This window comes from Delphinapterus leucas, chromosome 3, assembly GCF_059928025.1.
Source record: "Delphinapterus leucas isolate spDelLeu-1000000601 "Yukka" chromosome 3, BTC_Dleu_Yukka2, whole genome shotgun sequence".
Taxonomy (NCBI): Eukaryota; Metazoa; Chordata; class Mammalia; order Artiodactyla; family Monodontidae; genus Delphinapterus; species Delphinapterus leucas.
In genome coordinates, this window is record NC_143131.1 from 63,985,566 (window position 1) to 63,999,942 (window position 14,377).

A 14,377-nucleotide genomic window follows, 5' to 3' on the forward strand; every position below is an offset into this window, starting at 1 on the left:
GCCATCAACCTTAGTGAGGTGCCAGACTTGTGAGCGAAGAAGCCACCCTGGATGACCATTTTTTAACGATTCTCTGCCCCTTTTACATGACACAATTATTTTTAGTAATAATCACAAAATGAAATAATAACAACCAGAAAAGAAATGCAAAGAGTGAAAAGTTTCTATTAACTTTGAATATATAGTCATTCCAGTAATAAATAAGAAAAATAGAAATAAAATAAATGTTATAGTATGAAAAAGCAAGGGGTTAATATTTTTAAATTATATTAAGTAGTTTTGAAAAAGGAAAATATTTATACCCACAAATCGGTCTATTGTAATAAAGTGGTCTGTTGCCTGTGAATAATAAAACTTTTCTGTTTTTAAGCTTTGCAGTGACTTCACTGAATTTTTTCTTTGCATACTAATATTTACCAGACAGTATAGCCAGATTTATCCAGTTATCTTTGCACAAAGTTGATAGAAGAACATTTTTTAAGCTTTTAATTTCAAAAGTTTCTTTTACCTGAGCAACAGATGTAAAAACAACTAGGAAAGGACTTTAACATAATGACAAGTTTGGCAGAAATTCATAAAAATCTTTCACAACAAACTCCAGGAATTGCAATACTGCCTTTGGTTCTTTGGGAACAATTATAGTGGCTTTCAAACATGTCTATAGTTAAAAAGTTTCCACTAAAATATCTTCATCAGAAAATTCATCATACATTTCTATTACATACAGTAAAAACTTCTGAAGTTTTTCTTCATCTGCTAAAAATCAGAGAAAGTGGCTGAATGGTAACAAACTTTGACGTTATTTGATCTATTGCTTTAGAACAAGTGCCCAATTATTGGTGAAAAAGATGAAGGCATTCAAATACTAGCAATGTAAGATCAGCATCTTTTGTTGTTTCTCCTGGCATTCTTTAAAATTTGACTTTTTAAAACAAACGACCATTTCTTTAGATTTTGTTTTTGCATTGTCAATTGCCTTCTCCACAAGTTCTGAGTACTGTTCCTTTGATTAGAGTCTGCTATAATAACATTTTATGTAAATAATTTTCCAGTCACTAGTTACTGAAAAGTTACAACTTAGGTAACTATTAAATTGTGCCACTGATGTAGCATTATATTTTCTCAATTCTTTCATTAGTTTTTACACAATTAACAATTGGGCTACAGAGAGGCAGAGAATGAAAAGCACCTATACCCTATACCAGAACTGGGAGAGAGGGTCTGGATAACATTCTTAATAATTAGCAAATGTTTGTTATCAAAAAGATTTCCTTCATTTCTCATGTAAGAGGAGATACCAAAGATAAATGAATGGCATGCTGAAGAGTTCTGATACATGATTACTTTTATAAAACATTTAAATGTAAATTTGGCATGTTTTCAAAACTTACAAGTTAAGAAATTATTTTAAAATCTACTCTAACTATAGAATCTTATTATGCTTCACATTCAGCTTCTTTAATACCTATTTACTGAACTTTTCCTAGGCAGCAAGTGTGTGTGTAGAACAAATGATAAATGACAAACTACCTTTTATGAAAAATTTGATTTATTCTGTCAACTAAACCCAAATAATTTCAAGAGGTACATCAAAGAATTATTTCTAAATGGCTTTTTTTTCTTGCTGTACACAGTGTTAAGGGCAATCCTGTCAGCTCTTAAAGCTCTTGTTTGACCTGCTTTGTCAAATGTTTGTGAAATGATATTCAGAACGGCACAACGTGATGTCAACTTGCATTAATTCTTTCCCAAAGAGAGGTGTTCAGTATTCAGACTGTGTTTGTACTGGCACAATTTATGTTTCGGCTTCACCTCAGAAGGTTTACAAGTACCGTTTCCTTTGGAAGACTGTTCTCTTTTGCAGTTTCTCTTCTAAAACAACCTTTGAAAGGACAATAATGACAGCCCATAAAACTGCTTTCAGGGAAGTCATTAAGAAAGTAAATATTTCAAGGAATTGAATAAAAATGTTACATATACCAATATTAAATTTTACTATTTTCTTCCTAGATATATTATGAAACATTAAAATGATCCCTTATTCAACTAGTATTTTTCAATGAAGTAAATCCATCAACAATACTGCTTTTGTCTTTATGTAAAACATAATTTGTAAAAAAAACAAAACAAAACATAATTTGTTTTCAGCTAACAAGAACCACATACAAATGTTTTTAAAATTATATGTTTTCTACTTCAGTTGTAATAATGATGGTATGTTAGCAAACACTTAAACGTTTTGCCGAGTTTCGTAAACAACAATATAGAATAGTAAAAACATTAGCTTCAAATTTCTTCATCTGAAACAGCAATGTAGATCACTCATCCATTATTCTATATTGCTTAGGAAACAAGAGAATGGTTTTAAGATTCTGATGATTTTGAAATAAATTTTTGGTTTCCCCTATTCCCCAGCAAATCAGTTATCATTTTCAGTACAATCACATAGCAACCATAATTCAGTTGTCTTCTCAAAGTCTTTTCAAATTTTGTCCTTTCCACCTTTTTTCTGAAGCTGGTTTCTGATTGGTTCCGTCAACACCAAGGGTTCTTGTATGACGGTTGCTGAGTAATTTTTGCCTAATAATTCAACTTCCACTTGTTGTCCCACTTTACTTAGCTCTACAGGGACATACGCGAAAGCCAGACTCTTCTGGATGCTGTAACTGTAGCTTCCGGAGGTCGTGTTGCCAACCACCTGAAAAACAAGACCCTACCATCCTCAGCATCTTGGTCACAGCTTTATGTGCCTCTTCTCTAGATGAAAATTCTCAAAAGATACGTTCAACTTACAGAGTTTTATGATATGCTGTCTGTGAGGATAACACTAGGAGGAAAACTTCACTTTTTTGAGAAACTTAATGAAAGTTTAAAACTTATGAAAAACAATTCTCAAAATACACATCCATGTTGCTCTGAAATTTCTCAGTTTTAAATAATTACATCTAGTTTCTTAATACCTAGTACTATTTTGCTCAGTTTCATGCCAAGAGATCTGATAGGAAGAAGAATCAAATATTTTCATTTTGAACTTTAAAAAATTCTCTTCCATCAAACTAGCATGGCAATAATATATACAAAGGAGAAAAATCTAAAAATCCAAATGCAAATCTAGTCAACTGTTCCTGCTGGCATTTAGAAAATGGCCTGCCAGAATAGTGCTGAATTAAACTCTATTAATATATCAATAGTCAATGTGAAGTGAATCTTCTATATGAATATATACAGATTTAACAATTCCTGGTAATTGCTAGGCACTTAAATAAATGTTAACTTTACCCTCTCTAGCTTTACCATGTACAAAACATTTTGCTAGACATTCTGGAGAATGAGTAGAGGTCTGGTTCCTACCCTCATGAGCTTCCTGCCTCGTTGAGGAATTAACATACAGACACGAGAAACAATAACCAGGAAGCCAAGGTAGGCAACATAAGTAAGCCAGGATTTGTTCTACTTTTTTTTTTTTTTTTTTTTTTGCGGTACGCGGGCCTCTCACTGTTGTGGCCTCTCCCGTTGCGGAGCACAGGCTACAGACGCACAGGCTCAGCGGCCATGGCTCACGGGCCCAGCCGCTCCGCGGCATGTGGGATCTTCCCGGACCAGGGCACGAACCCGTGTCCCCTGCATCGGCAGGCGGACTCTCAACCACTGCGCCACCAGGGAAGCCCTGTTCTACATTTTGAAGGTAGGTGGAGTTAGGTGGGTAGAGAAGGGGGATAAAACTTTCCCACATGAGTGGAGACATGGAGTTCTGTGTGAATGATCAAAATTAACAAGGATGAAATAGGATAACTTGGGATGGCAAACCAGAGAAAAATACTGAACAAGGAATCAAAATTTAGGAGATGAAAACAATAATCTTATGCTACCAAAAATAAAATCTATATAACAATCCTGATTAGAAGATTAGATCTGGTTTCCACAACTCTTAGCTGAAGGAAAAGATGCAAGAAAAGGAAAAACAGAGTAAAATGCAAACAAATTACAATACTGGTTTAAACACCACTTTGTTTTCTAACATCTTTATTGGAGTATAATTGCTTTACAATGGTGTTTTAGTTTCTGCTTTATAACAAAGTGAATCAGCTATACATATACATATATCCCCATGTCTCCTCCCTCTTGCGTCTCCCTCCCACCCTCACTATCCCACCCCTCTAGGTGGTCACAAAGCAACAAGCTGATCTCCCTGTGCTATGCAGCTACTTCCCACTAGCTAGCTATTTTACATTTGGTAGTGTATATATGTCCATGCCACTCTCTCACTTTGTCCCAGCTTACACTTCCCCCTCCCCGTGTCCTCAAGTCCATTCTCTACGTCTGCATTTTTATTCCTATCCTGCCCCTAGGTTCTTCAGAACCTTTTTTTTTTTTTAGATTCCATATGTATGTGTTAGCATATGGTACTTACTTTTCTCTTTCTGACTTAGTTTACTCTGTATGGCAGACTCTAGGTCCATCCACCTCACTACAAATAACTCAATTTCGTTTCTTTTTATGGCTGAATAATATTCCATTGTATATGTGTAAACACCACATTTTTAAAAAGTAAAAGGAAGACAACAAAAGCAAAATGATACATAGTCCAACTTAAAACGGCTTCTCCTGGCTACGCAACATCGCACTAATCCTTACAGTCTTACTGTCTAGCACAGTGGCTGCTTATAGCTGCTGCTCAAAAACATCCATGGACATGAATCAGCCTGGTGATATTTCAGCTGCCTCAGCAAAGGGCTCACGACAGTCAACAGTCATATTATAGCATTTCTAGTCTCTTATGCATTTATGACATTAAGTACAGACTCCTATCACTGTAGCCCCAGTTTTTAATTATCTTGTTGAAACCCCAAATCACAAGCTCTCCACATAATTTCTGAACTTGTTATGGTGATTTAAAAAAAGTGAATGCATTCATTAGTAAAAGTTCCTCTCTGGTAGATTATTAACTGCCAAGGTATTGCTGAGATAACACACGTTTCAAAATGGCTTTTCTCCTCTAGATCATATTTCCGTGATATAAAACTGGGATTTGGGTCAGGGTGGCTGGAGTTTTAATCATCGCTTTTTTGAAAGACCTTCTCGGTAACTTTGGTTTCACTTCTGAGTCTCTAAAACAGAGATTTGTGTTTGGAGCTCTGGGAAAGTTAACCTGGTTTTCTTGGGCATCTTAAGAAAACAGGAAGAATCCTGAACGAATCTCTTGGTCAAATCCCCTAACTCACTGGATAAAAAACCTACAATCACTTTTTAGAGGCTGCGTGCCCCATCTCCTTGGGCCTTCCCATCTCTTAAAATCTCGGCAGTGATTCTTCTTGCAGTTATTTCTGCATTAGTAACTTTAAAGAAATAGCATGTTTATTTTGTGCGTGCTATTCTTAAAATATTTATTGAATGCTTTGCTTTCTGCTTGATTACTTTCATTTCTCCTTTAATTTCTCTCTAATCCGGGGGTTGGTGGTCCAAAGTATTTTAGAAAACTGGCCTTTCCTTATATCTTATTACTAAGTCTCCAGGGAAAGGTTTTTCCTGGCATAAATTCTATATCATTCGACCTTAAAATCTTCCAGATTCAATTAAATCTATTGCCTCGTTTTGCTCAGTGAATCACAAGAACAAACCACCCTCACCCTTTGCCTAGTAGATTCTCATATTCTTTGTGAAATCAAACATCAGCCTTCTTTTTACCAATGTAAACAATCCTCACTTAGTTTTAGCCTTGTCTCATTCTTCTCTTCATTATGAGACTTAAAGACGCCTGTAACAGACTTAGAGAAGATAACATGGTAAATAACCTTTGAAAGAGGAAACATAATTTAAATTGGATGATATATTATGTTTCTTTGGCTGTCCCTGTGTGTTTTAGTTTATTAATAATGAAAAAGAAGACTTTCTAAACTCTTCAAACTTCCTTCCTCAAAAACCTTTTCTTCAAAACTTACTTCCCAGCAAAGCTGCTTTTATAACTAATTAAAGCCCCTCTCATGCCCACACTTATGCCTTGATTTTTTTATATAAAGCCTTACTTAAAATCATAATCCCTCCCTCTAGCACTGCCCATCTCCCAGTTAGACTTTATTTTTCCCCAAAGTATTCATTGCCCTCTGACATGCTATTTATTTTATTTTATGTTCATTGTTTATCTCTCCCTCTCCTGGAATATAAGCTCCATAGGGGCAGAGATTCTTGTCTGTTTTGTTCACTGCTGCATCCTTAGTGCCTAGAATATTGCTGTCACATACTAGAACTCAGATCTGTTGAACAAATAAATTAACATGTACCCTATCGCTAGCATTGAAAATATCTGCATGAATAGAATACCAAATATAAAAGGTAGAACAAGTCCAAATTCAGGAAATAAAAATTTTAAAAAAATTCATATCATTCTAGAGATAAGGAAGATCTAAGAGGGTCATCTGCATGATAAAATGATGACCCTACTAAGCATCCAAGAGCAGACAAGCTGATATCAGGAAATTTAAGAGAAATATTACTAATAACTAAAATTACAATTGCATTAGCAGCTCTATAAACAGGTGGCATGTATAGGAAAGATGAAAAATATAATGTGTAAACACAGTGCACAAATGAGGCAAAGGGAATAAAATTTAAAAATGGAACTTGGAGGGGATATATGTATACATATAGCTGATTCACTTCATTGTATAGCAGAAACTAACACAACATTGTAAAGCAATTATACTTCAATAAAAATAAATGGAGCTTGGGTTTCCAGGGTTCTTCTTTTTTTCCAGCTTTGTTGAGATACAATTGACATATAACATTGTATAAGTTTAAGGTACAGGTTTCCAGTTTTTTAACTTGGGTATGGTCACATTTAAGATGACTAAAAATCTGTCAGTTGATCATGGTCGATGTGGGGTTGCATACAGAATGTTATGACAGAGCTTCTCGTTCATTCCATGGCCAAGTAAAACAGACTATCAGTAGAAGTATGAGTGCAGACCGTATTAGGAAGACTGAGATAGTTGGATGAGAATAGAGTGAAAAATGTAGAATAAAAAGATGAGGTGAGGGAAGTGTAACGACCAGGGAAAAATTAATTAGAGGTGGAAAGAACCTTAGACATTATCTCACTCAGTGGCTTCATTTTGTAGGTGAGAACACTGAGACCCAGAGAGGCTCAAGCAGTTACTTAATGGCAGACGTGGTTATCAGTGGAAATCGTGGGCAAATCTTAAATCAGAGAAAGAACATATTAAGAAAAGAGGGCTGGGGCTTCCCTGGTGGCGCGGTGGTTGAGAGTCCGCCTGCCGATGCAGGGGACACGGGTTCGTGCCCTGGTCCGGGAAGATCCCACGTGCCGTGGAGCGGCTAGGCCCGTGAGCCATGGCCACTGAGCCTGTGCGTCCGGAGCCTGTGCTCCGCAATGGGAGAGGCCACACAGTGAGAGGCCCGCGTACCGCAAAAAAAAAAAAAAAAAAAAAAAAGAAAAGAAAAGAGGGCTGAACCAGAGATCTAGAACAGAAACAGAAAGTGGAGACCAGGAGGTAAGAGTAGGAATGGTTCAAACAGAAGAGCAGCAACACAATTAAAGGTGAGGCATTTGAGAAAGAGCTTCAAATCTGAGAAAAGATCTATTGGCTTCATAGAATCTAAAACTATAACATCTACCTGTTACTTAGATGTGCAAGAACTGTGGGTATATAATGAAGTGCTTAGGAGAATACAGTGGGCCATCAGAGACAAAGAAGAGAGCAAATGGGGGTATTCAGCATGTCTTAGAAGAAAGGATAAGAATTCAAAGTCCAACTGTACCTCAGTCAGAAATCAGCTTCGTCAATCACATGTCATAGCTGTGTAACCTCAAGCAAGTTACTTAATCTCTCTGAGTCCCAAAGCCTCATCTTTAAATGGGAATGATCATACATATCTCGGAGGGGTGTTGTAAAAGTAAATGAGAGAGGGACTTCCCTGGTGGTCCAGTAGTAAAGAATCTGCCTTCCAATGCAGGGGACGTGGGTTCAATCCCTGTTCAGGGAACTAAGATGCCACATGCCATGGGGCAACTAAGCCCGTGCACCACAACTACTGAGCTCATGCGCCTCAAGGAGAGAGGCCACGTGCCACAAACTACAGAGTCCACGGGCCCTGGCACCCACGTGCCACAACTACAGAGCACATGTGCCCTGGAGCCTGCGCACCACACTAGAAAGAAGCCTGAGCGCCGCAATGAAAGATCTCGCGTGCCACAATGAAGAGCCCGCATGTTGCAGCTAAGACCCAATGCAAACAAAAAAATAAATTAAATAAATAAATATTTTTTAAAAAGTAAATGAGAGTACATAAAAATATCCAGCACTAGTAGGAACTCTGTAGATGATATTTCCATGTCAAACTGACCCCTGCCTCAGCCCAAATGGCCCTATCTTTAGTAATCCAAAGGCTGGGATTGACGCCACTGGCTCTCCCCTCCTCCAGTGCTCGTTTTGTCACTGAAGAGATGGGGAAAATGAAAACAAGTATTAAGTAGGTTGTAGTGCGTAAGGAAAAAAAAAACAACCTGGGAATAGAATCTCCGAGTATTTGGGTGTTGACCAAGCAGAACCTGCTCAATACAGAGCAAATGTTTAGATGAGTCTTGAAGGCCCTGTGGTCGCCACATGGTCTAATCTAAGCTGAGTGTCCCTGCCTGATAAGCCCTGCCTGATAACACCAGCCAAAACACAGCAAAACATTGAGCCAAATTGGGTTTTACAAATAGTCATAAAAAGTGGAGGAAGTGAAATTCTATTGATAGGTTATCTAACTCTGGCTTTACTGAAGACCAAGAGAGACAGTGAAATGTAGCATCCCAAAGGGAGAAGAAGGTAGTCTTACTCCTCCTGAAGAACCAAAGGATTTCCACTTTTCCCTTTATTTACTAAGGTTTAACCCTCTCTCGTCATAGATGTTTTCATTTGGAAATTGTTTTCTGCTAATGTGCTAAGGTACGAATTGTTTCCTCCTGAAAGATCCCTGAGGAGCTAAGTCAGAATACTAAATTCTTTATAAAATCTCTCTCTTGCATTCACAGATATAGATGTGGTGAGCCAAGAGGTCATTTTACCTTCTAAATCATACCTTCCTCATTGTCCAATGTATTTCAAGTCCTGCAGTTTATTTTCTTTCATTAAACCATATAGAATATCATGTTTTCCAAAATGAGCAGCATTTCATTTTCCTTTCAGTTAAGTAATTTCTGTTTCTTGAATGTCACTTCAGAATTCAAAAGAGTGTCATCTCACCAATAGATAAATAACTAGCAAAAAACTGTAAACGGAGAGACAGGGAGTTTCTGCTGCAGAAACACTGCAGTGGCCCCTCGCTATGGGTCCTCAGCACTCACCTTGCCACCATACCAGATGCTTTCATTTCCCTCCGGATCAACATCGTCCGTTGCCAAGGTGAGGCAGACCAGTCTCCGTTTCAGCCCCTTGGCTTTAATCTGTTTCAGTGCTTGCTTTCCTATGAAGTCTGCTGGCTGCAGGAATCCAAGATAATGATGATGAATGAATACTCAGACACTGTGACAAGGTTAGAGATGCAAGCATTTAAATTTGTCTTTGCTATTTTCTTGCCAATTACACATTAAATAAAAATACAGATTGGATCAAACGTCTAGACAAATATTTCTTAGTCCCTGAATGACATCTATTCTTTCAGAAGAGGTTAGACTTAAGGGTAATAACTTGTGATAACAATTTTACCAGAACTACCTAGGCAGAAAAATGTAAGGCATGATATTGAGATGGTGGGTTATGAAAGGGACCCTTGTATCTACTGGTTCTGGACAGTGGGAACGGTGGACAGTGAGCATGGCGCGACTCAGTTTCTACCTAAAGTAAGTCTTTCCTAAGAAGGAAATTCACTTTTTTGAAATGTGATGCCAAAGCAACTCCAAAATGCCTACATTTTTTCCCTCTTCAGAATAATGGTCCCCGGGATGCATTAACCTACTGGGTTGCACCGTTAATTCATTCAAGAAATTTATTGAGCCCCTACTGTGTGGGAGGCATCATGCTGGGCCCTGGGTTACAAAATTAGTCAAACACAGACATTTTGATCAAAGAGCTTATTCTGTAATGCTGTGCTTTTCAACCTTTTTTTTCCTTTTGGGGAGAACAAAACAACAAACACAGGAAGAGCTTGGTTCATTTGAGTTCTTATGTAGGATAAATTCATGATAACACAAGTCATAACAAACCAAAGTTCGTTACAGTTAAATTATGTTTATCTAAATACAGAAAGAATGCTACAACAAAATTTTTTTGCTATCTTGGTATATATATATATTTTTCTTTTTCTTTTTTTTTTTTTCGGTACATGGGCCTCTCACTGTTGTGGCCTCTCCCATTGCGGAGCACAGGCTCCGGACGCGCAGGCTCAGCGGCCATGGCTCCGCGGCATGTGGGATCTTCCCGGACCGGGGCACGAACCCGTGTACCCTGCATCAGCAGGCGGACTCTCAACCACTGCGCCACCAGGGAAGCCCCTCTTGGTAGATTTTTAAAAGAAGACTTGCTATCATGGATACATGATGACAGGGATGCTTTTTAGTGTTCTTATCTATATAGGAAGCCAATGATTGCAATGAAAAAAAAAAAAAACACTTTATTGTGTGGAAAAGCACACAATCCTGGAGTGGCCAAGCACTATATAGTGTGTCTTGTGGAATGCTGAGAGATCCTGAATAGCTTCCTCAGCTCCTATTATGAAATCTGAATCTTTGCTGATAGAGATTCATTTAGATCTTGAAGGTTTGGGGTCCTCCTGAGTCCCTATTAAAGAATATTCTTTCAATTATTTACTCAGCTGTTGTTATGCCCCTGCTATGTATCAGATACTAGATACAGGATATTCAGAGCTAAATACAACAGGGTCTTGTAGCCTCTGAGAGGTCCCTGAGGAGATGTGACCCCTTCCTTCCACATCACAATATGCCCAGCACTGAAATTATTTTATCTCCTCAATGTTTTAACATATCAGAGGAAAAAGGAATGATTTGAGATTACTGGAAACATGGTAGAATATGACAGCGATAGTATACAAATCAGCTATACCAATTTGAAACATGATTCACTGTTGCTTCTGTGTGTTTTATGAGAGTGTGAAAATCACAACATTTTGGAAATTTAAAACAAAAACTGTCTAATGCATGTCTAAGGCAGAAATGCAAACAAACAGTTGCTATGATAGGGGCATGTACAGTGGGAGCTCAAGAAGGCGTATGATCAGTTCTATCTAGGGTGAGAGGGGGGCTGGAGCAGCATTCTGTCAGCAACAGTTTTATGGAGGAAGCAGCTTGAACTGAGTTTGAAAGATGAGGCTTCATGATAACTACTGTCTGCATACCCTTCTCCAAAAGTCCTTGCGCTTTTAAGTCAATCTTCCCAACAATCCACAGATGGTGGATCTGGGGTCGAAAAGAAGTGAGCTAATTTAGCCAAAGACGCTCAACCAAGATCTCAGAAGTCCCAGCCCCATTCTTTTCATCTATTTTGAGCTGCCTTCACTGAGCCTCTTAAGCCAACATCTGCCACACCTTCAGAGGGACTGTGGTGAAAGCTGCCATATCCAAAGCTTTCAGAAATGGGGGCTCTAGGGGGTGCTGGACGAGAACTGCTGGGGTGGATGCCATGGGGGTGGGGGGAATAAGAAGTGCTGGAAGGGGAGTCTAACTCTGCCAAATTCATAATTTTACCAAAGTCTAAGCAGGAACATAAGGTACCAGTTAATCATAAGAAATAGGAAAGATGGGCACCCCAGAAAACTTCCTTTAAAAGAGAAAAGTTATAGTAAATATTTAAAAAATAATTTAATTCATTATTAATTTAATTAAGTTACTAATTTAATTCAAAAATTAAAGTAGTAAATAAGTAATATTAATAATATTTACAATTTATTAGGCACTTGCTATGTGCCAGACGCTCTGCTGAGGGCTTTACAATCCTCATTAAGATTCCTATAAGACAGATCATTTTATCCCCAGCTTATGAAGAGAAGGCCCAACAAAGTTAAGGGTCTTTCCTGAGGCTCGGTTATGTAAGTCAGCACCTTTAGATTTTATCCATACGCATTTTTTAAATGGCTGTGCCTGGAGTCTATCACTGGCAGGAACAGCTGATGTAAATACTCTAAAGAACGTTTCTTTTAAATTATTTTGAAACACAAATATATGATATCACTTACATGTGGAATCTAAAAAAAATGATACAAATGAACTTATTTACAAAACAGAAACAGACTCACAGACATAGAAAATGAATTTATGGTTACCAAAGGGGAAGGGGGGAGGGAGGGATAAATTAGGAATTTCGGAGTAACATATACACGCTACTATATATAAAATAGATAAACAACAAGGACCTACTGTATAGCACAGGGAACTCTACTTAGTATTCTGTAATAACCTATGTGAGAAAAAAATCTGAAAAAGAATACATATATATGTATAACTGAATCACTTTGCTGTACACCTGAAACTAACACAACACTGTAAATTAACTATGCTTCAATAAAAAATTAATTAATTAAAAAATTATTTCTAGGTAGCCTAACCTATCTTGAATGACATTCACTACACAATAATATTTTTGTACTATGTGAAAGGATTTGAAAACACCCTGAAGGTTAATATTAATGAAATTTAATCTCTATATCTGTATATCCCTGAATTAGGAAGTGATCTTGTCAGCAATATCGTCCTTAGACATGAATGAAAACAATACTCAAACAACAACAACAAAAACCTAATTAAAAGTAAGGAACACATACTTAAAACACAGATAAGAAGTGACACCTGCCCCTTGAGACAGTTCTCCCTTCCCAGGCTAACCTTGGGCCTGACTTGGGAAGATTTAAAAGTGGGGCGATAGCATTTCATTCTCATGTTGCTTGGCTTTCCTCCCAAGATTGCAGACTTTATTATACAGTTATTATTATAAATGAGAGAGGAAAATGTGTCTGAAGGTTAAGTGCTGAGATTAAAATTGGTGCCTTCAGAATGACCTGAGAACAGAAATGTATTTCTTAATGAGTCACTACCAAATTAACTACATAAATAGCTGTTAATGTCTTTGAGAAACACTTCTGGGGCACTGAGATTATACCTTAAAATAATTTTGGCTTATATTTCTAATCTATTAATTTTTAAGAAGCAGTAAGAGCCATTAAAGCAGCCACCTGTGATGCATCCTAAATATAACATCCACATAGATGAAAACATTAAGTAGATTTTAAGTGAAATGTAACTCCTCATCTCTTACTAGCTTTATTAAAAGCACACATATTATCGAAAAGCACATGGAAATGAAATAAATTAAACCAGTATATTTTGGGTTGGGATTCTCAGAGCAATGGAGAACTTTCAGATGTGTAGCTAAAGCGAATTCGACAGCAGCAGTGGAAGGAAGGTTCTGATACGAACTCTGGGTGGTGGGCTCTTACAAACCAGGAGAGAAATGATAAAAACCTAGTTTGGGACCTCTTCTGTTCCATATTTAGAGTCAAAATCCATCAGAAAATTCAAAGCAGTCATCAGTTTGATTGAATTTTTGGCCAAAATCCTTTTAATCTAAATGTCAAAAGTTTCCAAAGGGATAAGAGAATCAATGTAACATCCTGGGTCCTAAGAAAGCCCCCCTTAGAAACCAGGCACAGCACTGGTTGTGGAATCATGCTCCCGTGTTTGCAGACCTGAAGAGAGCTGCAGAGAGACCCGGTGGTCACCAACTATTGTCAGTGGCAGAGCAGAGACGAAAATCTGGGTGATAGATTTCTGCTGCTGTCCCTCAACACATTCCTGAAAAGTTCCTTATTTAAAATGAGGCCAGGAATCATTCATTAAAAACAGTCCTCATGGGACTCCCTTTGGAAAGCACGTGGCCCTGACTAACCTGCGGTCCATGTGAACCTTAACTTTCTCTGGTCATTTGTCAAATAGCAGGTGCATCTGTGTTTGTCTCGCAGTTAAACTGATGAAGCCATATACTGGATTCGTTCATTTGGGGGAATGGATCTGACCGGCCCACCACCCCATCAAGACAAATTATACCATCATTCATTTCATAGTCACACAGTTAGAATCATAGAAGTTTTTAAGCAGGCAGAAAACTTAGTCCAAGGTCATTTTTCATATGAGAAAATTAAGGCCCAGAGTTAACGTTCTTGCCCAAAGTGACAAAGTGAGTTATTACCAAACCTCGAATCCAGGCTTCCCAATTCTTGCTTCCTTCTCCTCTATGCAGAACTTTGTAACATTCCATGTAAGTTTATAATAACCACAATTTCTCTATCTCTTTATTAGCAAAATATTAAATTATGAGTGTAGCAAGTCCAGTCTATTACTGACTGGAAATGAATACTCTCACATTCACAG

At 37.7% G+C, this 14,377-nt stretch overlaps 1 protein-coding gene across 1 annotated transcript in view; it reads right to left on the bottom strand.

Annotated features, from left to right (window-relative positions):
- Positions 1-424: 424 nt before the first annotated feature.
- DMGDH (dimethylglycine dehydrogenase) overlaps positions 425-14,377 on the bottom strand; it is a 62,633-nt gene continuing 48,680 nt past the window's right edge. The window contains 2 exon segments of the mRNA XM_089909054.1: positions 425-2,698; positions 9,347-9,481. Coding sequence (XP_089765180.1) covers positions 2,483-2,698; positions 9,347-9,481 — 351 coding nt within the window. The 3' untranslated portion in view covers positions 425-2,482.